This window comes from Bipolaris victoriae (assembly GCF_000527765.1).
Source record: "Bipolaris victoriae FI3 unplaced genomic scaffold scaffold_3, whole genome shotgun sequence".
In the NCBI taxonomy this organism is placed as follows: Eukaryota; Fungi; Ascomycota; class Dothideomycetes; order Pleosporales; family Pleosporaceae; genus Bipolaris; species Bipolaris victoriae.
In genome coordinates, this window is record NW_014575389.1 from 305,271 (window position 1) to 330,014 (window position 24,744).

General features: G+C 50.8%; 10 protein-coding genes across 10 annotated transcripts; 3 read left to right on the top strand and 7 right to left on the bottom strand.

Moving 5' to 3' along the window:
• Positions 1-457: 457 nt before the first annotated feature.
• Positions 458-1,514, bottom strand: COCVIDRAFT_22190 (hypothetical protein; the record flags this gene model as incomplete). Its single annotated transcript, XM_014706381.1, has 4 exons — positions 458-487; positions 545-1,067; positions 1,117-1,276; positions 1,328-1,514. 4 exons carry the CDS (start codon positions 1,512-1,514, stop codon positions 458-460), a joined length of 900 nt encoding a protein of 299 aa, XP_014561867.1.
• Positions 1,515-2,231: 717 nt separating this feature from the next.
• COCVIDRAFT_11636 (hypothetical protein) lies at positions 2,232-5,291 on the bottom strand (the record flags this gene model as incomplete). Its single annotated transcript, XM_014706355.1, has 6 exons — positions 2,232-2,278; positions 2,329-2,868; positions 2,918-3,388; positions 3,437-4,840; positions 4,893-5,208; positions 5,283-5,291. 6 exons carry the CDS (start codon positions 5,289-5,291, stop codon positions 2,232-2,234), a joined length of 2,787 nt encoding a protein of 928 aa, XP_014561841.1.
• A 2,010-nt stretch (positions 5,292-7,301) lies between these two features.
• On the bottom strand, positions 7,302-8,462 carry COCVIDRAFT_11637 (hypothetical protein; the record flags this gene model as incomplete). The annotated part of the gene is made up of 1 exon (XM_014706356.1): positions 7,302-8,462. One exon carries the CDS (start codon positions 8,460-8,462, stop codon positions 7,302-7,304), a length of 1,161 nt encoding a protein of 386 aa, XP_014561842.1.
• Positions 8,463-11,401: 2,939 nt separating this feature from the next.
• On the top strand, positions 11,402-12,316 carry COCVIDRAFT_11638 (hypothetical protein; the record flags this gene model as incomplete). The annotated part of the gene is made up of 2 exons (XM_014706357.1): positions 11,402-11,425; positions 11,474-12,316. 2 exons carry the CDS (start codon positions 11,402-11,404, stop codon positions 12,314-12,316), a joined length of 867 nt encoding a protein of 288 aa, XP_014561843.1.
• A 262-nt stretch (positions 12,317-12,578) lies between these two features.
• On the top strand, positions 12,579-13,862 carry COCVIDRAFT_11639 (hypothetical protein; the record flags this gene model as incomplete). Its single annotated transcript, XM_014706358.1, has 2 exons — positions 12,579-12,618; positions 12,676-13,862. The coding sequence occupies 2 exons, from the start codon at positions 12,579-12,581 to the stop codon at positions 13,860-13,862; spliced, it is 1,227 nt and encodes a 408-aa protein (XP_014561844.1).
• A 364-nt stretch (positions 13,863-14,226) lies between these two features.
• COCVIDRAFT_85482 (hypothetical protein) lies at positions 14,227-17,059 on the bottom strand (the record flags this gene model as incomplete). Its single annotated transcript, XM_014706487.1, has 4 exons — positions 14,227-14,525; positions 14,582-16,326; positions 16,381-16,821; positions 16,890-17,059. The coding sequence occupies 4 exons, from the start codon at positions 17,057-17,059 to the stop codon at positions 14,227-14,229; spliced, it is 2,655 nt and encodes an 884-aa protein (XP_014561973.1).
• A 660-nt stretch (positions 17,060-17,719) lies between these two features.
• On the bottom strand, positions 17,720-18,406 carry COCVIDRAFT_85459 (hypothetical protein; the record flags this gene model as incomplete). The annotated part of the gene is made up of 1 exon (XM_014706488.1): positions 17,720-18,406. One exon carries the CDS (start codon positions 18,404-18,406, stop codon positions 17,720-17,722), a length of 687 nt encoding a protein of 228 aa, XP_014561974.1.
• Positions 18,407-19,015: 609 nt separating this feature from the next.
• COCVIDRAFT_33223 (hypothetical protein) lies at positions 19,016-19,901 on the bottom strand (the record flags this gene model as incomplete). The annotated part of the gene is made up of 4 exons (XM_014706489.1): positions 19,016-19,095; positions 19,150-19,596; positions 19,660-19,811; positions 19,861-19,901. 4 exons carry the CDS (start codon positions 19,899-19,901, stop codon positions 19,016-19,018), a joined length of 720 nt encoding a protein of 239 aa, XP_014561975.1.
• A 1,487-nt stretch (positions 19,902-21,388) lies between these two features.
• On the bottom strand, positions 21,389-23,906 carry COCVIDRAFT_22198 (hypothetical protein; the record flags this gene model as incomplete). The annotated part of the gene is made up of 5 exons (XM_014706382.1): positions 21,389-21,636; positions 21,691-21,970; positions 22,020-22,649; positions 22,701-23,561; positions 23,634-23,906. 5 exons carry the CDS (start codon positions 23,904-23,906, stop codon positions 21,389-21,391), a joined length of 2,292 nt encoding a protein of 763 aa, XP_014561868.1.
• Positions 23,907-24,085: 179 nt separating this feature from the next.
• COCVIDRAFT_85588 (hypothetical protein) lies at positions 24,086-24,457 on the top strand (the record flags this gene model as incomplete). Its single annotated transcript, XM_014706490.1, has 1 exon — positions 24,086-24,457. A coding segment is annotated over one exon (372 nt), but the record flags the coding sequence as incomplete, so codon positions are not given.
• Between the last annotated feature and the right edge of the window lie 287 nt (positions 24,458-24,744).

The window sequence follows — 24,744 nt, forward strand, 5'->3', positions numbered from 1 at the left end:
TTACGCGGCGCGGCGTTGAATCCCCGTGTGTTCGCAAGAATCTGCGCTGTGTCCTGCACGTAGACAGAGGTCGCGTTTGGTGATGCGAGGGGGCAGAATGGCGAGAAATGGACGTGCAGCCTGAAGCTGGTAAGCTCGCGCGGAAAGATTGAGCGGACCGTCTTGGCATCGCGGTGCTGACTTGCAACTGGTAACATGACTTCACGGCCAATGACATGCGAGCAAAATCATAATCAATTCACTTGCCGGAGTGATGACTAGAAAAAAACACAATAGGAACTGAAAACACGATAATGTTATTGTTGAATACGAGAAATTCGGGTTCCATGGTATTGATGTCACTGGACCGAATGCCCCCATTCTGCAAGCCGAGTTGCACGAAGGCCATTGATGACCTGCACGTAATTTTTTTTACATAAATCCCGTCAGAAACGACGCCTCTCGTTTTTCAATAACCTTAGAAATCCTCAAGATCGGTCGTCAGCGGCTAACTAAATATCGAGTTAGCTTGTAATTCATGTCCACTTTCATAGCCCAAACCTACCTTGTGGGTCCAGAAACTCCTATGGTGTTTCTTCTGGCCCAATTCATTGATGTCCTTGACTTCTTTTGGCGTCAACTTGAAGGTCAGCGCTCGCAAGTAGTCACTCAGACGTTGCTCCTTGCTACTGGTCGTGATCGGTACAATGTCCTGATCAATGCACCACCTCAGATATATCTCATTCTCGCTCACGGCATACTTCTTGGTCAGTCCTTCTACGTATTCATCTACAGGACCACCCTTCGCTCTGGTAGCTGCTGTCAGAGGTGAATAGGCGGTGGTAGCGATGCCGTTCTGCTTGTGAAATTCAAGAAGCTTTTCGTGCTGAAGGTAAGGATGGAATTCGATTTGGTTGCATACCGGCTTTACTTTGGCAGTCTTCAGTATGGCTGATAGATGTTCGGGGAGGAAATTGGAAACGCCAATGGATTTGGCAAGGCCTGCGGCTTGGACTGCCTCCATATCAGCCCAGGCCTTTTGGAGATCGGCCTCTGAGTTGCCAAACCACGGTTGGTGGATGAGATAGCTTCACCAGTTAGTGTTGAGTAGATATCTGGGGGCTATAGATTCCTTACAGGTCAACATATTCCAACTGCAGTTTTTGTAAGCTAGCTTTAATCGCCCCTTGAATGTTATTGATGTTGCCTTCATTCACTTTGGTAGTCACGAAGAGCTTCTCGCGGGGAACACCGCTCTCTTTGATACCTGTCCCAAGCTCGGGTTCGGTCTTGTACACTGTAACTTGTCAGGAGTCTATGGATACAAAGAAGGGTTCTCAGCTTATACCCTCTGCGCCATCAAGATGAGTATATCCCAACTTAATTGCAATCTTTACAGCATCAATAGTCGCTTGATCGATCTTACTCTCCTCACCAGACTTGAACCAAGAAGTTCCTGTACCAAACGCCAGCATGGGCATTGAGTTGCCGTCATTGAGTTTCAGCTTCGGGATGGTTACGTTGAGGTCGGCCATCCTTGCAAAGTTTCGTGCTCGTGATTTGTGGGATTGAGTGAGGGAAATGGCTGGATTGTGACGGGAATGGGATTGATAGTTAATGATTGCACAGTTTCGAAGAATCTTGAGCATGAAGGGGTTCTAGTAGTGGGCAATTGCGGGGCTAGCACACGTAACCGGCAGGGTCCGGCCCGGTACGCATGTTGTTACAATACCAAATGTGGGGTTCGTCATCGCTGGTAGGTGACGCCATTGCCATTGCCATTGCCGTGATCCGCATCCACTTCGCTTACAAAAGCGTATTGTTTGCTCGTGTGAGTAGACACAGATGTATCCCTAGAGCTGTCACAATTGTAAGATTGCACTCTTCATTTTTTCACAGCGACATCGAGAGCTTACTGCAAACTCCTGCAACTGAAAATGGCATGCCTTGAATGATGGAAATAATATTAATTTCGGCAGCGTGGCTCTTGCAAAAGCCACGCTTGCACTATAATAGGCAAGGCAACAACTAGGAATTCTTGAAAGACTTTCCCCCTAACTCTGGGTATTTACGTTAACACCATAAGATGCGTAATGAAAACAAGACTGAAATACTTGGGTTTCTCATCAACATTTTAGTGGCGTAGACTAAAAGGAGAAAACGGAAACGCATGTATGGCGCGGTTGGCCTACTCAAGACAGCGTAGCGCCAGAGTATAGTCGATCGCGCGTGAGTTTAGGAGAACAACCACTCTACGTTGTTTTCTCGTGCTGTGTTGACACTCGCTGTAGCGAAACGACTGCAATATATCAGTAACTGCTTCTGTGTAGAGTTCCGAGTAGTACTTACCAAAGTCTTCAAGGTTTCTCTGCTTCTGTTTTCGCTTGAGCAGCTTTCCATGCATGAGATTGTCAAATCCCTGGCTTCCTTGCAAGACGTAGTAAACTCCCGCCATGATGCAGAAGATACCAAAAGAAAATGCCCATACACGAATCACAGCAACGATACTAGTCCTCCCACCAACAAACCACCCAAATATCGTGAAGCATGTTGCGAGAACATCCACGACGAGAATGGCACCCGCAAGTTGCCATGAAGGGATCGATGACCAGAAGGGGCCATTGGCGCGAGTGATGAATATCAGCCAGTTTTCTGTTAATGTGATCTCGAGGAACAAGATTGGGTCACGCTGTCCATGATTCTGAACGATACCACCATTGACACCTTGTTGCTCACCAGTAAGGTAAGGAAGCATGGTTGTCATGGTGATCCATGTTCCCACGGCGAGAATGACACCGAGCAGAATGGACATGCCCCAGAGCTTGGGTAGGTTCCATTTGACTGGGGTCTTGCTGTATGGCGCATTGTCGTAGGCAATAGCCAGAGTTGCTACAGTACGGTCAGTAGCTGATGAGACAGTTGCGTGTGGACCACTTACCAATATCGGCAAAGATGGCAATGAACACGACTAGTTGGAGGTTCAGCGATTCGTTCAGTATGGCAATCCATAGCCCGAGGAAGATCTCGAGGTGAAGCGAAAGGGCAATTCGATATACAACGTAAGCGTACATGCGATGAAAAATCTGCCGTGATGTCTTGAGAGCATCGATAATGGCTGAAAGGCCAGGGGCAAGGAACACAATGTCAGCAGCCGAACAAGCAGCGTCAGACGCTCCCTGAACGGCGATTCCAGTATCTGCCTTCTTCAGCGATGGTGCGTCATTCACGCCATCGCCAGTCATTGCAACGAGATAGCCTCGTTGTTGCAAGATTTCAACGACGTTGAACTTGTGCTGCGGAAACACCTCAGCAAAACCATCAGCACCTTCGACGAAATCATAAAACTCCGAACCAGGCATCTCGCCACCTCCACTCAGGCCAAGCTTCTCCGCGTCGAAAATATTTGTGCCTATGATTGTGTTAGATTGGTCTATCGTAGTCTCGATTGCGCACTTACCAAGACCAAGCTGACGTGAAGTTTCTCGCGCAATTCCAACCGCATCACCAGTTAGCATCTTGATTGATAGACCCAAAGACTTGGCCTCATTGATAGTTCGATAGGTGTCGTGTCGTGGAGGATCTGAGCACGGCATTATTCCAAGGATTTCCCACCCTTCATCCTCTCGTTTACGGGCGACACCAAGCGAGCGAAAGCCTCGAGAAGCAAACTCTGCAACCTTGTTCTTGTATGCCAAGTCGACATTCTCGGGAATGGGATGGTCTTCCTCAACTGTTCGAAGGACAAACAGTGGAGCACCCTTGACGCATGTTATACGTTCACCCTGTGGCGACTCAACAACCGCCTGGACCTTCTTGGACACTGGGTCGAAAGGATGAAAGTGGATGACCTTGTACTTGCTCAAGACATACTTAGCACGGGGGTAGTTTCGCAGAGACTTGAGAAAAGCTTTGTCGATAGCATCGATGCCCTTTTTCTTGCGCGAAGCGGCCAAGCAAGCAGTGAGCATAAGATCTTCAGGGTCAACACCAGGTACGGTGTAAGGTTCAGCCAACGAAAGTTTGTTTTTTGTCAGTGTTCCGGTCTTGTCGGAGCATAGAATTTCGACACCAGCAAGCGACTCAATAGCGGAGAGCTTCTGTACAATAGCTTGCTTTTTGGCAAGGTATGCAGCGCCAACAGCCATTGTCGTTGTAACAACAGCAGGAAGACCGACAGGAACTCCAACGATAGTAATAGCAAGCGTGAATCGAAGGATGGTGATAATGTGGTTGGACCTGTAGAAGGAGCTTATCCAGACGACTAGGAGTGACATAATGACAAGAACCAGCAGTATTGTGCCGATATCCTGTAGCACTTGAGTAAAGTGACCAGGCCCACTTGACGCGCTAGCAACGAGAGAAGCAGCACGACCAACAAAAGTAGAGTCGCCTGTGGCTGTGATGACGACAAAAGCCTCACCGCGTTTTACTGCCGAAGAAGCATAGCAGGTATCTCCTCGATGCTTGTCGACGGCCAAGGACTCGCCAGTGATGGAAGATTGGTCAACTTGTATAAAAGCATTTTCGGTGACAATGCGTCCATCCGCGGGGACAATGACACCTTCCTCGACCTGTAGGATGTCACCGGGTACGAGATCTGGTGCTTCAATCTCGACCAAGGTGCCATCGCGTAATACAGTGGCTTTAAGAGCGAGCGTTTTCTTTAGCTCCTCGACAATGGATCCAGCCTGGTATTCCTGGATGAAGCCAACACTTGCGTTGAGGAGCAATAATCCGCAGATGACACCAAAGTCAACCCAATCTTGGAGACCGGCGGCAAGGATGGCGGCTGCCTCCATGACAAATTGAATCGGACCAACGAAAAACATGAGAAATTTGACCCAATTGTTAGTCTTCTCCTCTACGACCAGTTAGCGGACAGGGGTAAGCAACAGGGGCAGAGCAGTCGGTACCTTTCATCTTGTTCTCACCATACTTTTTTCTCCGTACGAGAACTTCGGCCGATGTAAGGCCGATGCGTGTATCGGTCTGGAGAAGCTCTTCTGGAATGAGGCGTGCACCACCTGGTTGTTGCACTTCTTCTTCTTCATAATCGGCATTCTCACCATCCTGCGACTCAAGGTCCTCGATGAGCTGGTCAATGTCTTCATCCTCATCGTCGTCCAGGTCAATGCCGTGCGAATGGACATTTCTTTCTTGGAAATGATACTTATCGTACGCCCGACCATTCGAGGCATAAATGCCGTCGCGGTCTGGCGAAGTTCCGCTCTTCGTTATGTTAGCCTCGGGCAGGATACATTGCTGATTCAGCTGAGAGCCGGATGCTGTGTGGGGGACTTTACCTCTGACATGGTGATGGTTTTCGCGGTGAAATGTCGCTGATGCGCTATATTGCCAGCCAATAGGACAGTTGTCGTCAAGTATCGAATACGATCATGAAGCGAACTTGTAGGGGCGCCTAGTGCGATGTCTGGACGGGGACGACGGGGACGTTCAGCACTTTGATACGTGGAAAGCGCCCTTCGGCATCGTCGCCCAGGCAGAGAGGCTCGAAGGCGCGCAGCAGCAATCTGGATCTCAACTCAATCCCAGACGGAACCAACGGATGAGCGCGATGAGAGGCGCGCCTGCAACCGCGCAGCGCGATGGTTGCCACAGTGAATACGCGCAGACCGGACCGAGGTGTGATGAGACGACTGTTTGGCAGATGGCGCAATGCAGTCGGACAGAACCCCGCGAGATTCAGAAGGCGAGTCCATGGTAATTAAGAACGGGGCTAATTAATCATGATTTGTTTGGCTCAGAAAGGTCATGTCGAGAGAGGGCTGCCAAGATAAGCGGCCGGTGGCGTTCGACGGGGGCCAATGAGATTACGTCCAAGGGAGGCGTTGCACCCTGTGGCAACAGGCGCATCATTGCCTAATACATCTTCTTCGTCAAGTACTATGGTATACAGACACAGATATGTACATAGGTACATAGGTACATACTCGCATACCTAGCGTTGTTCATTGTTCAATCTTCGCAGCCAACTCCTGGCCTTCGCAATTTGTCTCCACGGGGCTTTTTTTCATTACGGTAATTGGCCAAGTGTCCAACGTAGCGCAGCAATCAATCCTTGCTTCGCTACAGAACCCCCACCCTTTCTCGATAGGGGACGTAACTTCTGCCACCCGATTATCCTCATCATGCTTTCTTCTTCAATTGGTCGCGGCTTTGCGGGACACCTTAGCAGATTCTACGATCGTCCAAATCTCCAACCGTGTAATCGTCATGTTAAAGTCGACCGCAAGGATACCCCTTAGACAGAGAGCGGGATTTATCAGGTGGTCTAGATGTCTTGGCCAAGACAACCCTACAATACACACAATGGGCGATAGTGGCTTGTCCATACAGCTCGGGAGTCATGCAACACACGATAATCTCGCTCAAAGGCGTCAAGCACGTGGAACTTATCAAGGGCGTAAGTATCGAAATCGGGTTCATGCTTTGATCATCTGCCTTTGGTTTGCTAGTGGCTCAAACCATGAGGTTGCGGCATTTACCCGAATACGCTGATCCTGTCGATAGCTCAGCTGAGAATTCAGTATACAGAACCTCATTCCAGGCCATATGCCATGGGCATAGACACTGCAGGTAGTGATACAGGACATGATCGGTATACAGGATGAGTGAGATGATTGCCCTGTCCTTACCTGCAAGGGCCATCCAAATGCAAAAGCCCTCGCGGGACATTGTTGTTTACTTTGGACGTATCTGCTTCAACAGTGACTTGCTGCTTATCTAAAAAGATAAAACAATTGTATTCAAAGTTTTTCTCACTGCCAGATCGGTTCATGCACAGACATTTCTGAGAGTAAGATCACAACAAGTGATCAACAACATGTTGTACCGTGTACATGATGAATGCACCAGCTGCTCTGTTTAGCCAAGCATGCTTGGAACAACAACTCACCCTTTTGCGCCGTGTCCATCAACGCCGCCCCCAAACCAAGAGTTCATGTCCTTTTTGAAAATAAGCATCTCCGATAAGCTACCCGCGGACCATTTCGCATTGTGCGGACCATCCAGTGATCCTATCCCCGGCCCGAGCCTTCTTTGATGCCAACTCACATGGGGTCTTGTACCTGTTCAACAGGCGTGACTCCCATAACGGCTACCTGCTTCGTCCAGAGGTTGAGCAGAGCTGTAGCATAACCGTTCCACCCCATGAGTCTCGCCATGGCAGTCAGTTACTGTCGTGAGTCCTGGGATACCGCGTATATCGTCATGCTGTCCTGTTTCAACTTAGGAAGTGGACAAACTTCATAATGCCTAAACACCCGAAAAACATATAGCAAAGACATTTCATCTGGTGTGCTTCACATGTCGTCGATATCGTAGTAGTTGTCAAAGCCATAAGGGGGCCGGCGGAGTTGAGGTCTCGCCCATCCATTGCCCACTTCATCGTCGTCTCGTTCACTATCTGGAGACGTCCAAACAATGATTTTGTTTCGCACTCGCCAGGTTCTCTTTTTGAACCTCGCTTTCATGTCGCGCTCTTTGCCGTAACCTGGAGATTTTTGGCTCACGTCTACGCTGTCGCCACGCTTCACCACAACAAGTAAGGCTCTTCGTGCACCAGCGCCCCTTGTCAGCCCTTCGTCATCCACTCGGCCGAACCCTTTGACTAGGTGCTCTTCTGGGTTCTGCTCAAACGGCTCACGCCTAAGCGGGTCGAGAACAGCAGTGACGTCGTCTTCGTCTAGCGCCCTGAACACCTGGACAACAGAGCCCGAACCCTCGCCGTCTCTGTTCAATAGTCTCTTGTTCCAGAATCTCGGCTGAGGCTGACGACAGATGTCGCCAGTCTCGCGAGATCCATGACTCCTGGAAGGACCGAATCCAAGCATGCGTGAGCTACGAGTAATGTATCGAAGTTCCTTCCAACCATTGCCACGGTTGACCAGGTTGGTGATAGCATCGTACTCTGGTGCAGCAGCGGCAACTGCAAAGATGGTCAAGCAGTCAAGCCGGAGTGTAGGCAGTAGCTGGAAAATGGACTCGTGCCGGTACATGAGATCATCAAAGCCCTTGAGATAGCGCATCATTGGGGAGCCGATGAGGCGAACATGGCGGATCCTCGACACGGTAGATTCTGGCAGGTCCGACAGCCTATTGAGCATGGTCTGGGGATCCTCAAAGTTGAAGAGCACGCGCTGCATCCAGATGTCACGTGTCTCAGCATTGATCTGGCGACATACGCGTAATAGTGCGAGCGAATGTGGGGCAGGCTTGAGGTACCGCTCGCCATAGCGGGGTGTATATTGCAGGCCAAATGTCAGCCTCGTCGAGTTGAAGACCAGCTCCCATATCTCATCACGAAGCTCTCGCGGGAGTTGTAGCAAACGGCTTGAGTCGTTGGTTCCAGGGCCGTCCACTATGGGTGTCGCCGGCGTAGATGGAAGATGTTGGGGTTTGTTGTACCAGCGATAGCAGCGGCCCTTGGGGGCGATGAAGTAGTCTTCGTTCTGGATCATCATCTTGAGTAGATTTACCCTGCATTGGAGTCAAAGGCCGTGGAATGCTCTTAGCCATGGGGATTGGCCGACTGATAACGCCTCTGGTGGTGTTGTATGCCAAGCAGTGCCTGACTTACCGTCACACGACAGTATCTTAGTCGCCCTGGCAATCTCGACTCAGCCACCTTCCATCTCCACCTCGTTGGGACAGCTACTCCACTCTTCCATCTCGCCTTTACCAATACTGTCAAAATGCCTCGCCCGGCTCCGACCCTCCCGCCCTCCGTACCTGTCCGTTCTTTGTATTCTTGTTTGTACCAGGTCCGGTCGACGCTTACTGCATGCTTAGCTCCACAGTTGCCGTCATCTGCATCTGCCCGCTAGACTATCGACCGTGTTTGAAGCCGTTCATGATATCAGGCGTGTACCTGGAACCCATCTCCCCATGACTCTCCAGCCAGGATACCGCTCAATAGAGGCGCTTCGATCGGCACAAGAGTCAGCTTCACCACATGCTACTACCCGAAGCCACCCATGGCCGGATATGCACCCGCATCTCTCACCGACAGCCTGGTCGCATCTTCCTTGTAAGCGCTGGTCTAGATATATACTGGTCATCAATGCCCCGCCAAGCATCTCCACATTCAACCAAAGCTGCGCTGTCTACACCCCAACGCTAGTCCATATTCATGCGAGTATCCCGTCTGATGTTGCCAAGACATAAGCTCGCAATGCACGCCTACAAGCGAGCCTACCAGCGGGACAACTCGGGCGCCCTTTGCACCGTCGCTGGTACTATTTTCCATCCAGCGGCACGGCAATATGTGTTGCGATCTATCGAATGGGGAATTCCGATGCAACGCTATGCAGGTTCAGCGCCGCATCACAACTGGCATAGCTGCGTTTGCAATCGCATGTAGCATCCTGTGGCTGAACGGAATTGAACTGATACTTGCGTCAGTCCGTATATTGCCATACCTGCAATATCGTGCACACCGGACCGAGGCTGTGGGGTCGGTTTCCTGTGCCACATGTGTCGAAAACAACGCTTAGTCCTTTCCTTCTCTTTCAGGTAAGGCAAGGTGGTACTTCTTGTGGCGCCTTTTCCTCTATACGCCTAGACAACACGGTTTGATCCACTCACTTGCTTATTGCCTGTCTCTTACTAAGGCATGGGATCGCGGATATCCGACAGGACAATCGATTGAACTAGTACAAAAACCGAGCTTGGAGAGGCTGTCTGACTCGACTTTAGTCGCGTCATTTCGTGTACCGGCAAATCGTATACGCAACCGCGGATCCTGGGATTACATACGAAGGAATGTTGGCCAGAGTGTTCGAGAACAAGGTACATGGCGGTATACATGCATGGTGGGCTCAGCTCAGCGCGTCTCTGCATGTTCTAGTGCGGCCTTGGGTAAGCGTGCTGTTCGGTACTATCTCTTACCTCAATGTTGTTGCTAACTTTAACCCATCGGTACACTACCAGTGTTGTCTTACAAACCTCGTCCTCAGCGCTAGTATCCTTTTTCATCATTTCCTAACCCAACAATTGCATTTGCCTCGTGCGTCCGCCATGGGATATATTCATCGCCGACATTAGCGTGCCGTACTTGCCCTGGTTGGAGCCAAAAATTAGCAAACAGGAATGTCGATACACAGCTCGCGAAGAAAATCACCAAGAGCGATATTCATTGCCATTTGGACAATTCAGCAGCTGGGGTAACAGAACAACTATTGACATGTCGTTAGCATTTCCACGCCGTAGGATATGCACATCCTCTGACGAAAAAGAACCGGAACGAATAGCAAATCTGCCAAGTGAAAGTAGTCGTAACAATTGCTGATCCCTGTAACCACCACGCTACTACCACTGATATTAGACACTGTTGAAACTGTCTCAGCATTTTTGTTTGCGGATGTGCACGTCATCACTCCACAGCTTGACCGCCTTGGATCAACAACACAGGGTCAAACAGACCAGACCGTCTTCCTTCAGAAATACGCAAAGAGCGAGGGCGATTAGAAAGGAAGATCTGGGAGTGTTCATGTTATACACAGACACGCTGAATACGGAAACCATTTCGCGTCGCCTTGAACACCACTTTCCGAACGACCTGGCTATCATGTGTTTCTGTTGCATGTGACACAAGTTCTAGATAAAGTTTTCTTCTTGTAGGTATCTCTAGTTGAAGATGCGAGGGGTGTTCCAAAACCAGTCGCCGCACGTGCCGACATCCGGATGGCGTTCTCACTCTCGTTGGTGAAGGTCTGACCTATCGGTAATGAGCCTGCTGTAAGGTCTGTTGCTAGTCGCGGACCAAATCAACCTCTTGAGTAGTGTCTTAGCTCTACCGAGACTTGGGCTAATTGTACCATGCGACAAGTACCTTATTGGCAACGGAACAACCTGATCAATACAGTAATCGCCAATTCTGTAGAATGCATACAAAGCAACTTTGAGAAGACGACAAAAGTTGGTCCATGTTAGTGCATAAGAATATTGGGTACTTGGGATTCGGAGCTGTATAGTCGGGAGCAATGTTCTGGTACCGTCGTGTAGAGTCATGGGCAGGTCTTAGCTTTGTGATACATGTTCGCATACCAGGCCCGGAATGACATCATATCCATCCAGATCCCTTGCAACCTCGAGGGTTCGCGTGCAAACGAATGCGCACAAACTACGAATCATGTGCCATGGCATTCATGGAAACTGGTACCGTCGTCATTACAGTCGCGCAATGTGGCTCAGCAGGTGTTTGGCTCATCATCTAGTCGCCGCGCCACAATGACGCACACTGTATTGAAAGTCGCACTCACACGGAGTGCCGCGGGTCATCAGCCCATCACTGCGGGATTACAGCTCACTCTGCCACAATCTCTGGGTATCCCAGTCCATCGTTTCTTCTGCACCCTAGGTCAAAACACCATCCCAGAATTAGCATTACAGTCCACGTAACATGGCAGATTTCGCACCTCCACCAGTAAGTGTAGTTAGGCCAATGCGCAAACATAGCTGATAGTGTGTACAGGGCCCTCCCCCGCCACATGTGCCCGAAGGCTGGAAGGCTGTCTGGAATACACAGTACAACGAGTGGTTCTACGTCAACGTCTATACGAAGCAGTCGCAATGGGAGAAGCCAACGCAGCCCGTCTACCCTCCTGGTGAAGCGCCGCCCCCAGGCGCCCCTCCCAACTATGTCTCGCCTTCAGCTGGCGGTGCGGTGGGCGGCTTCCCGACTGGCGGGAGCGAGAAGGGAAGCCTGGGTAGTAACAACCCGTATGCGAACATTAGCGAAGATGAGAAACTCGCAAGAAAACTTCAACAAGAGGAAGAAGCGCGCGCACGTGGTGCCTCGAATGATTACTACAACCAATCCAGCCAGTCGTATCCACAACAATATGGCGGTTATGGCCAGCCAAGTCCAAATCCGTACCAACAAGGACAATATCAGGACACAGCCGTACAGGACAAGGGCGGTAAGAGCAAAGGCTTCCTAGGCAAGATCCTTGGGAAGGCTTCTGGCTCGTCACATTCGCCATCGCCTGGTTACGCACAGCAACACCACGGATACGGCCAACCAAGCTACGGCCAGCCTATTGGAGGGGGTTACTATGGCGGAGGAGGCTACGGACGGCCGATGGGTGGTGGAATGATGCCTATGGGCGGTGGCGGCAGGCGCCCCGGAGGAGGGGCGGGTATGGGGGCTATGGCTCTTGGAGCGGGGGGTGGTCTGCTCGCTGGTGGTCTCATAGGATCAGCAATGGCGGGAGATGATGGCGATACATATGTCCAGAACAACTACGGCGATGATATGGGCGGAGACGATGGGGGAGATATGGGTGACATGGGCGACATGGGCGGGGACTTTTAAACCCCGTTGCGAGAAGTCTACCTTTCCATTCCCTTGTGCGTTTCTTGGATACTCCGACTAGTTAATCCTATTAGTATAATTCCTTCGAAATCGAACTTGTACCTAACTAATAGAGTAATTTGCAGTCTGTTGCGAGGGGAATAACCTATGACGTACCTTTATAATCGGTCTATTAGCCGCCGAAAAACGCAACACCATCGACGCCACGCTTCTTACCAACCACCATCACATGCTTAGAGTAGCATCGCGCCTTCTAACCACCATGGCAGCAGAGCAGCAAAAACGAAACATTGTCATCATCGGTACTTATTCCTGACATCCGGTTTCTATAGAAATCCGAGGCTGATGTCTCTTGTCAGGTGGCGGTATCATCGGGTCAACCACAGCATACTTTCTCTCGCAGCATGAGAAATTTGATAGAGAAAAAGATACGATTACCCTTCTCGAAGCGACCAAGATTGCCGGTGGCGCATCAGGAAAAGCTGGCGGCTTATTGGGATTATGGGCCTATCCCAGCTGCATCGTGCCATTGAGTTACAAGCTACATCAAGAGCTAGCCGAGAAGCATGATGGAGCTAACCGCTGGGGCTACCGAGCTGTGCACTGCGGCCAAATTGACATGAACGGTATTTTAGCAAAGCAAAAGAGCGCAAAAAGCGACGCAGACAGCAGAGCCAAAGAAGACCACGTGAGTCTACAGAAGCGGACAGAGAAAGCAATCGGCCTGCTGCGAGCCGCCGGCGTACCAAAAGACCTCGACTGGGTCGCCGCCGAAGGCATAAAAGCCTACGAAGAAATGGGCACTCCCTTCACAACCGCCCAAGTCCACCCCTACCAATTCACAACAAGCATGGCCGAGCTCGCCCAAGAAAACGGGGTAAAAATCCTCTACGGCTCTGCAACAAACATTACTCAGGAAAACGGAGCCGTAACCTCCGTCTCCTACAAACTCAAAGACTCGGACCAAGAAACCTCACTCCCCGCCGACACAATCATACTCACTGCAGGCCCCTGGACAAAATCAGTCTGGAACCCAACCCCCATCTACCCCCTCCGCGCCCACAGCGTAACCATCCGCCCCACCCGCCCCGTCTCCGCCTACGCCTTGTTCACCGCCATCAACATGCCCCGCGGCAACAGCAAACATGGCGAGACAGTAACACCGGAAATCTACGCACGCCCCAACCAAGAAGTCTACGCCTGCGGCGACGGCGACACTCTCGTCCCTCTACCCGCCTCTACAGACCTCGTACACTGCGACGAGCAGCGCTGCCAGGACATCATCGACCAAGTCTCGTCCGTGTCAGAGGAACTGCGCGATGGAGAGGTGACGGCGAGACAAGCGTGTTATTTACCGAATATGAAGCGTGGGGGGCCACTGGTGGGTAAGACGAGTGTGCGGGGTTTGCTGATGGGGGCGGGTCATACGTGTTGGGGGATTCAGAATGGACCGGGTACGGGCAAGCTGTTGAGTGAGATTGTGTTTGAGGGTGAGGCAAAGAGTGCGAGGATTGAAAGTTTGGATCCGAGGAAGTTTGGGGTGTGAGGGGGGAAGGAATGGGGTTTGGGTGGGAGATGGTCGTAGGAGCATGAAGGACTATCAAGAGATCCTTTGGACAACTTTTCCATTGCTACTTGGCTATAGTAGACGACAGTACACATGCAACTAATCGCGACGATAATGGCTACAGGTAGGACATGAACATACTGAAGGACACGATCTAGAACTATACAACAGAGCACAAAGACAGCAACTTCGCTTTTCGCATTCCTTCGCTACGCCATCTGAACATGTGGGAAACCCCATTGGCAAAATCCATAGCGCAACATCGTCAAAGACCTGCAATCCGTGCTATTGAACCCCCAACACTGTCTAGTCCAAAGAAGAGCCCGAGCATACGTTTGATCATTTAGATATCGTCCAAGTCTTCAACTTCAGCACTGCTCTTCTTGCCATCTCCGTTCAACCTATCCATGCGGACATTCTCGTATCTCCGAGACTCATTCGAGCTGCTCATAGCCATGGCTTGACGACCAGCATCTGAGCTCTCAAGGAAAGCGCGCAGCCGCTCCTTACCAACCTCAAGACCCTGCTGTGAGGCGGCGTTGGCCATGCGTGCCATGGGGCCCCATAGGTTAAGTGTGTAGGTAACGTAGGCACCGATACCCATAAGAATGAGGAAGATAAAGTACACCGGGTTGCGTAGAACTGGAATGTGTCAGTATTGAAGAAAATACTAATTGATGGAGCAGGAACAAACGTACCGGTAACTATTTCGTTCCAACCGAGCGCAAGGAGAAGACCATAAAAGTATAGTGGAACTTGAGTGATGCCGCCAATGGCACTACGCTTGGCCTCAACGTATACGCCATCTGCAGTCTTCTTGAATCGAACAAGCAGATCGGCTTGCTTGGCGTCAGACAGAATGGTCATCTCCTCTTCCAGACTCCTGCCCTCTTCATCGTCTACACCACCAATGGGAGTCAAATCGTCCTCGTCTGCTGGAGTCACTGAAGCCGGTGCTTCACCGATCCATCCATCAAGCGGTGGAGGCTTCGAAGTCGATGCAAGCTTGAAGCGAGCAAGGAGTGGGATAACAGTGATTGTGGACTCGCGAGCCTTGGTGTAGATACCCTCAATATCGTCTGTTGGTCTCCATATTCTGGGAACACCGAGGTCGTCGTAGCGGAACTTGTCTTCGAAATTTTCCCTGAGCTTCAATAGGATGTTGCCCTCCATGACCTCCTCATCAAGTTTGGCACGAAGCACAGCCCAAGACTTGCGTCGCAGTCTCCACAGACCGACCTCAACCTCTTCAGAACTAGCGTCGAAGCTGGAAGCTCGATCAGTGAACCGCTTCTCTGCACTAGAGACGGTATCGATGAAGATCTTCCAGACCCGGTCCCAGAGGTCCTTCTCAGTAGGAGGTCGATCACCATGCTCAGGCGCACCAGAACCACCCCGGCCGGATCCGAGCTTGTTGAACTCGAGACCAACGGACTCATCCAAACGTGAGCGTACCCAGCGCTCGATTCTGGTGGCTAGGCGCCTCATCTCCTCTTTACGGAGGCGACTAGAGACATCTTCTAGCTCCTTGTTGAAGATCTTCATCTCATTCTCGTAGCTGCTCCAAGTCGCCGCTTCGATAGCCATTGCTTTGGCATCCTCTTCGAATCTGGCAAGAGCCTTCTTCTTTTCAGAGTCGACAATCTGTGCAAAGTCGTATGATCCTCCCTTCTTCTGACCGCTCTTCACTGCTGTGCTAACGGATTCACTGAAGCTTTCCACGCCAGACTTGTGGGCTGACGTGAGCTGCTTCTGGAACAGAGCCTTCAATCGTGTGTCGACCTTGGCCTCGAGCTCTGCCTGCTTCCGCTTGTAGACACCCTTGTGGTATCGGCTTGCATTGGTGTCGAAATCCTTAAGGACCTTTGCTCGTGCAGTGTTCATGATGGGTCCAAGGTCAGGGATGATCGAGAATGTCCCTGCCCGAGCAGCATCAGCTTGCTTGTCTTCGAGAGGCATGATCTGTTCATCGAAGGCAACAAGGACTTCTCTAGATATCTCGTCGCACCGGAACTGGGCCAAGAGTTCCTGCTGAGTTGGCAAATCCAAGTCTTTGTTGCTCACGATCTGATCCCAAACACCCTGTGCGTACGCAGGGAAGCCATCGGCAGGGATCCGCCGATGGTATTGAGGAAGGAAGATGGGTGCGGTTGTCTCGTCAATGAGCCCGCTCTTCCTTGGGTCGCTATATCCTTCCTTGAACCGTGTGCTGAGTTTTGTGACTGCTTCTTCAAACTTTTCTGGCTGGAGGATTTTGTGTGGTAGTGCGACAAAGGCGAAGTCAAAGTAGTCCTCTATCCGTGATGCTTCGAGACCGGTGGGTTTCGATATGGTCGCCCACAGCTTGGACAAGTCTTGTATCAGGGTATTTTGTAGGTTGGTGAGGGGTGTGACGCCGATGTGGTCGCGGATGACGAAGAATAAGAGTGATTTTGGACTCGACCTGGTGGGGTTGTCAGTGCAAGAGTACAGTCGAATCCAGTCAATGTATACTCACTGGCCATCCTTGACAAAAAGCTGCAAGTTGACTTCAAAGACAGTCTTGAGCAGGCCCATGTTGGCACCCTGGTACAATCCAACTTGGTGTTCCCAGATGTTGACAATGAGGACTTCACTCGTGGCCAGGGCGAAGAGAGCGCTCTTCCGCTCAAAGTCCTGGTCCTCGCCTCGCTCTCTACCATCTGTTCCCTCGACATCCATGACCAAGATGTTCTCTGCCATGGCCGAGCCGCCGGCCTCACGCTTATTCTTGCTCATCCAAATTCCCTTTGTAGTTTGGCGACGCTCCTGCTCCGACATGACACCAAACTGGGTGCCAAAGAGGTGGTTGAGGAGGGTCGACTTGCCCGTTGACTGCGAGCCAAAGACGGAAATGAGGTGGTAGTTGAAGCCGGCGGGGATGACATTTTCGATACTGAGGTATGTCGACAGGTTTCCGCTGGATTGCGAGTAGACATTAGCATTTTGCCCCGCAGCAAGGACGATGCCTCGGGTGCCGTGACATACTTGAACATCTTGTCCTCGTCAATGACCTGGATGCCATGCTCGTAGGCCTGCTTGTCGGCATTGTCGCCCACGCCCGCAAAGTGCGAGTTCATCATGAGAGACGGTGAAGTGTGGTGTTTGACGTTGCTAGGGCGGCTCTGGCCGTTGGCCTGGAGGAGTTGGTCGGCCATGGGTACCTGTTTTTCCAGTCCAGCCGCGGGCTGCACGTGCGTACGGGAAGAATAATGGCGGGTTGTAAGAAGTGAAAGCTGGCCGTTGATGTCACAGGCCGACCGCCTACTGGGGGCAGCCCCAACGCCATTCGCTGTTGCACCCTGGCCCGACCCTCGCTTAGCTCGCCGCGGTGGTTGTTGCTGTACAAATGACGGACTGCTGCATCATGTCCTCACGCCCGTCTGCACGCCTTGGGGGACATGCGGGCAACCAGATAGTCTTACACATGGGCGTACGGCCTGTTGACCCGTCGCCCATTGGAGCCAGAGAGAGCGCGGAACGGTCAAGGGGGGCGGTCACGTCGCCAGGATGAGGGCATGATCAGCCTGCTGGTCTTGGCACCGGCGGGACACTAGCTGTGCTCGGTATTACGATCGTATCACGTGCTAAACATCTACATAGTATAAAAAGTACCTACAATGATTAGATGTATCAACTGCTAGGTGGTTTTCTAAAGTAGCTAGATACAGTATTTTGACTTAGAATCAGTATCGTGGCTCAACAAGAGGAAATTAAGAAAGCTTCCACGGCACCAAGACTGAAAAAGAAAACTCCTTCATACGAATTGGTACTACATCGAAATCAATTTGGTTCTAATTCTGAACTGTTATTCAAAATCAAAAGTCCCTATACCCCTTCCCACCACTCACCATACTCCCACTAATCTTACTAATCTCCTCACTATTCTTCACCCAAGCCCTTGTCGCATCCCGCCACACCCCACTCCCAAACTTGCTCCTACACCACTCCAGCACTTTCTCCGCCTCTTCTCTAATCCTCCGCTCAATCCCCTTCTCTTCCTCCTCCCTCCTCTGTGCCTGCTTTTCTTTTCGAAAAGCCTCGACAGCATCGATAAGACTTCCAGCATCTTCGTCACCATAAACGAACTTGACAAGTGAACCAGATATCTGCAAGTTGCTGCCGACTTGTTTGGCAACTTCGGGATCTAGTTTCTGGCCTTCGTCCTTGTGTTTGGGTTGGTAACCTTCACACGCGTCCGAGACGTCGCTTATCCATGCCCGTGCGTTGTTAAAGTCGCCTTCGGCACGGTGCAGGATGCCATGGAGAAGCATCCCCTCCACAGCTGGCGGGGCTTGCATGTGTCGAACGAGAAAGTGTGCAGATGACAGGTCGTGGTTCAGAATATGTAGGAGAGCTTCGATTGTGGGGTGGACATGCAGGTCTGCAATGGTTGCCGTCAGTTGCGCATCTTGAGGCTTCTTGGGCGCGTGGACAAGGCTAGTGTTTGTTATGAGCCTATGTGATATCGAGTCGAGTAGCTGGGACACATCCGAGTCCGACATGACTCTTATTTCTCTTTTTATCTCGTCCAAAATGTAAAATATACAAAATAAGAACCAAGAGCATTAAGGAGCGAGCGTATTGTATCAATCTTTATCAACTTCGTTGCGAATTTGAGTGACGTGCTTCATGCATGGTAGTGCCTCCATATAAACGCGTAGACGTCATCATGGACCCTAAAACTACTAACAAAATCGCGTTCAGAATATTTGCTTCTCGGGCAATTTATCGTTTGATTGGCTACTGTCATGGTTGATGTAGTAGTAGATTGACGCAAGGAAATTTTCCTTTTGAAGTACAGTGAGCTCTAAAGGTATGCGCCGCTGCATTCCTAGCCAATTACGAGCATACCCTACCTAGTTATACATGAGTCGTAAGGAGGTATTGGAAAAAGAAAAAATAACACCAATGCTTCTTGTAAACGCCTGCAAATTTGCATCAAAACCCCCGCATGGCGCATGAAACCCTACAAATATACACGGTGAACGGGCTGGTGAAGCTATCCGAGATGAGTAGGTAAGAATAGGCTCCGAGGCGAAAAGACTTCAGGTCCGATGTTGGTCTTATTGGTCTTCATCTTCGGGCTTCTCTTATTTCTTGTTTGCAGCATCTCATTGCTGCTTGGCTCGTTGGCCATTTGCCTTGGCGTTCTCGCGCTCCTTTTGGCGCTGTTCCTCAGCTTCGACCATTTCTATGTCCTCAAGTCAGCTTGCTATCTTTCATGCATTGAATGAAAGCCTCGTACCTCTCCACTGGTCCTCACCAGCATATCTCTCGTGGTGGATCCTCTTCTCAATGATGTGCTTGTGCTCGGGGTCGTTGGGGTCGATAATCTTGATGGTCTCCCACCTTCCCTTGCCCTTGGCCGCATCTGCACCCTCAATGGCAAAGCTGCCTAGTAGCGCAGCCAGTGTACCACCCTGAGCGTACATACGCGCCTGCACAAGCTTCTGTGACCCACTCAGGTAAGGGTTGCGGTTGACCATATGCCATGAGCCGGCCATGGAAGCAACCCAGAAGCCGAACAGGAGCGGGTAACGGTTCTCCGTCGCCCAATCTTTCGCACGTTGGAAGGGCGTTTTGTTGGCTTCGAGAAGGTTTTCTCGTTGCTGGTCACGCTCGATCTGACGCTTCTTTTCGGGAGTGTGTTCAATGTCGTATTGTGCGGAAGCCCGGTCGGCGGCGATGACGGCTAAATTGTACGGTTAGACTCTGGAATCTTGTAGTACAAGGATATTGTTGGGTTTGGACATACCAACAAAGGTTCCGGTTGAAGCGATAAGGAAAGCCCGGAATGGCACAGTGAGGGCTCGGAAGGAGTGGTAGCGTCTGCTTGCGCCCACAACAGCCGCAGCGCCTACTGCTGTGCCGATAAGACCGCCGATTGTGCCACCCTTAACTGTAGCACTGCTGTTCGTTAGCACAAAGTTTTTGGCAGGGTTGTGGTCGCGCCTACTTGTAATGCGCTTGTTCCTCTTCCTTGGTGAGAACCTTCATCTTGGGTTATGTGAATATGGCTGGGTAAAAATGATGGGTTGTTGGCGTGTGGATTGATGGATGTAAGGCAGGTGGGAGGGTTTATGAGGGGTTGTTCCACTGTTGAAGAATCGATGACTGTGAGGTGATATGGAAAATAAAACGGCGTCTACGGCGACTTATTAAAACATGATGCGGCAATCAAATCTAGGGCACATACAGCATGGTGACGTCGCCGAGCTTCCGGCACCGCTAGGCCCTGTTGATGAGGTAAGAGCTTTTTCGGCGGACCCTGCCTAGCCCAAGCCCTCCAAAATCTTCTGGCCCGATTACAGACGCCGCACTAAGGTCAGGTCATTGATGCGTGATACCTCAAATACATGCATACACTGTCTTGCGCAAACGAGACAAGCTGCGGTCTTTGGCTCGAGAAACTGTCCGAGTACATGCCTCTTGCTGTGTATCTTTCTGACCGCAAATGGCAATTGCATCCATTGCCCGGCTTCATTGATATCAGAATCTACCAACGCACGTATTCGGTATCCTGAAAAAATCGACGCAAGAACAGCTGCAAAGTAAGCACCTGCAGCAGGTGTAAGCCATGCTTCCGATCTGTCCCATGTCGGCAACGCGTCGCATGTCGTACGTCGCGTGCGGCTCAGAGTTTGCGCCGAAGCGGCATCTCCATACTTGCCGGCACGCCGCTGCTCGCCCTCCGACCATGGTCGGCCATGCGGCTTGACTATTGTCGTTGCTTTCTAGACCATCTATATGTTCGCCATGCCCTACTATCGCCTCCCTTTCATGGGCCTTTTCGTTGCTGTCCAAAACATCTTGTTGTCAAACCGAGAAGCACTTGCCCGAACGCGTCCGAAGATTGCCGAAGTCCGTACAATCTCCATACTTTCCCCGAGCTATTGCGACATTCACCCTTCAACCCGAAAGCTTAGCGAGCATATTGCATTCCTTGACTTGGTAAACAAGTCCTTCATTCCCAACCAACTCTGTTGAAGAGAGTCCCAAGGATATTCCCGCATCATAAACTTCACATAGCACAGACACTGGATTCGTCGGACAACTCAATGGAAAACATATGTATTCCTTAGTAAACATTACCCACTAACTACCGTATTCCCGCTTAATCAGTCTGCTTATTAAGAAGTATAACTATGTACGCACAATCCAGTTCGCTGTTCGCCATATCGCCCCAGACTTCCCTCGCTGATCTGACCAAAGCCGTCACGACCACTGAAAATGTCAGGATAAACAAGAAAAGTCATGTAGGTCAATAAACTATATCCACCAAGCGATTTTGTGTCAGGAGAAAGCAATTCATGCTCACTGTGCTCATCTTAAGCCAATCGATCTGACAATTGTTTCGACATTGATCTTAGCTTTTGGGCATATCCACGAGACCTTCTTCGAGATTGAGAGCGAGGGGTGCACAAGCTGATGATACCCAACGGTACGTATGTGGTCGGCGATATCTAGAGCCCCAGACTTGAAATCTACCGAAAAGAGCCAAAAGTGGGTCGCGACGTCGGGTTGCCGTAGCGTGGGAGCATACCAGCTGGGGGCCCGGGGCGCGTAGTAAGGGCAGGGTTGCAGCAGAGCATCGCAACACGGGAGCCGTACTTGGAACCGCGAAGTGAAACCATATGCTTCCGAATATGGCCACCGACAAGCTCACGATGCTGAGAGCTGCTGTTGGTCAGGATGTACTGGATGAGATAGTTACCGAACTGATCACCCGCAACTGTCTCGAAATTAGTTTCTCTTGCATTGAATGAGCACAAAGGCTGTCACTTACTGTCAATCAAAGGCATCCGTGGACGGTCAGGGCGAGCCTCGCAAACACGATCGAGATAACGGTCTAGAAACTCGCTGCCACCAATCTTGAGGCATTTCTCGATGACCTTGGAGGCATATTGATCCATGCTGTACTCCGTGCTAAAGCGAAGAATGTGCTCAATTGCTCGACTACGATCAGCCGGCGCACCATGCTCGCAAATGTGCTGAATGCACCAGTTTCCAAACTGTCCATGTGCAATCACATCGATGCTGGCCAATACCTCGTTGATGCAGGGACGCTGTAACAGTCAGCATAACTAACACATTACATCCGTCGTGGGCAAATACCTTGTCTTCTTCCAGACAATTCTCGAAGATGTTCTGGACCACAAGACTACCGGTCTCGCCCAACGCGACCTCATGCCACATACCGCGAAGGGCCTCGTTGACGTAGCGCATGATCTGAGGTGGAGAGTCACTCCAACGAAGCTCGAATAGCTTCTGCCAGACATGGCAAGCATAGCGGTGGATTACGGTTTCTGGAATGCGACGGAGAAGCTCATGGACCATGGTTGCCTTGTACTCCTCGGGGACGCAGTCGAAAGCTTTCTGAATAACATGGCAACCGAAAGCATCCATGCTCAGCGCAAGAGTGTTGCCACGGATAGCTTGAGCAATGGCAATTACCTGATCATGTGTACCATGTTCGAAGCAGCGCTGAACGAGGAAATTACCGAACCGGTTGATCATCAAAGCATACGCTTGGGAAATGATCGCTTCGACGATTTCGTACTTCTGTTCTGGAGTGCCCACCTTGAGCTTCTGTTGGAGAAAGATGGAAGCTTGCTGATCGTTGTTGCAGATGATCTTGTCAACGATGTATTTCCAGTTGCAGCTCATGTTGCGGTCCAACAAACGACGGTAATTCATCGGCTCGACAGGGGGAACGTACTGGGTAGTACCAGTCTCGGGTTGGGCCTGAGTAATCGTCAGTTCAGAATCCGGGTATGGAAACAATCAACGACTAACCTGTGTGTTCCACGGCGAAGATCCCATGTTGTTGGCGAAGTTGAACTCGTTCGCGTCCGCAGATAAGTTGCTGGAAATGGTGCCGATTGGAGTCGGATGACCAATAGGATACATTGGCGGCAGAGCGTATTGATTGTATCCAGGATCAAATGCGGAGCTTGGACGAGTAGGCGGGTTGCTCAAGTTATTGCCCACACCCATGCCCATGCCATTGCTAGAGCCAGTATACATACTATTGGACATACCACTATTCATTACGTTGCTGATGCTGCTTGCCCTGCTGGTGCTACGGAAGCTTTGGTCAAGCGGAAAGTGAGTGGGCTCGTTCAAGTAGCCGGTGCGACGATAGCTTGACTGGGAGGACTGTGTTCGGGTCTGTACTTGTCCCTGGGTCGGGTAGGGAGCTCCGAATCCATTGCTGCCCACGTGAGCTGTACGAGCAGACCCATTGCCCCAGCCGTATGTGCCTTGGGTCGAGGCGTTGAACTTGTTCTGTAGGCTTGCAAGAGTCTGCTCGGTGATGTCGTCTGAGTAACCATAATCAGGCTCCGACGATTGCGTGAGGTGCTCCATGGTTGATCGGGCTACGTTTTGGCTGTGCATCTCCTGGTTTACGCGATTGACTTCGTTGCGAGCTTCCTGTAGCTCAAACTTCAGCTTCTGCAGCTCGACAGCTTCGACAAGGACAACTGAGTTTTCCATCTCCGTGGGTGGCGTGGACGTGAAATCTTCCGTGGCTGGAGTAAGGGAAACAGAGCCACTAGAAGAACTGTACGGATCATGGAGAGGAGAGTGCCTGTTGAAGCGCTGCAACATTGAGTCCACTATGGCTCGATCCTCATCGGCTTCTGTGCTGGACTTCTGCATACATTAGATTGATTAGTACGGAAAGCAAATTTGATGTGCCAAGGGGCGAGTATGAGTATCACGAACCTTGTAACCATCGAGCGGATTGTGCGGTTCCAGAAGCGGTCGATTGCCTAGGGTAGAAGGTCCAAGTGATCGCTTGAAGCCCTGTGTATTGGAAGTCAACGCTGAGCCAAAGACGCGTTGCAAAGCATATGGATAGCCGCCTAGACTCAATTTGCCTACCGCCTGACCCAAAGCCTCGGGTGAAGTGTCGATTCTGAGGTACCCTGGTACCGGGAACCGAGTGGGACCCTTGCGAGGTGTAGGCGAACCGTCGGATGCGATGTTGAAGCTCATGGCAGCGGCACTTGAACGTGTGTGCGGGGAATTAGATGGTATAGATCTGGAAAGCTCACGTAGTATGCAGGCTGGACGAGGACAAGACTGCGGTTCCGAAAGGTGGTGGGGATCAAATCTGGGGCAATGGGGCAAATGTGCAGATAAGATGCAGGACAGATGCCTGTCGAGGCTTGGGTGGCGTCGTATATGACCAAGGTAGATACAGAAGCGACGACGAACAGCTCAGATGTACACAGATTAGGTGGCAGAAGGTGCTGCAGCAAGGAGAGAGCTACGGCGGCACAAAAGGAAGGAGGGGGACGGGGAGGTCACAGCAAAAAGAAGAAGGCGGGGTGGCGGCGAGAGGAGCCTTTAAATCAGTCGCAGTGAGTGCGAAGGCAGGCGCGTCATGGCGGGATTTTCCGCATTCACTTTCACTCCATGCCAAGGCTAAAGCCTTTGCTAGTCTTGCCGTCCAAGTGCCTAGGGGATCGCCAGTAGTGATGGCAAGGATCATTGTTGCATTGACTATACAGTTGTTCTCTGGAGTGGCTAGGTGCAGTAATTGACTTAGAAATAGTGCATTGGTCAAATAAGGAGGAATTAAGAGAGCTTCTTCGGCGCTAACACTGGAAGACTCCCTCCTATAAATGAGAAGTTCGAAAGAAAATTTAATTGACGTGCAAATACAATCTTCACATAGGTCTTGCTTTTGTTTTTTTAGATGGGAAGAGTGAATATAATAACAACAGGTATGTGGCTTCTTTGACGTTAAAACCTGCAAATTAGAAGTTCAAAAGAAAATCTGATTTGAATGCAGAAACGGTCTTCAGAATCTAGGAATTACTTATAGTTC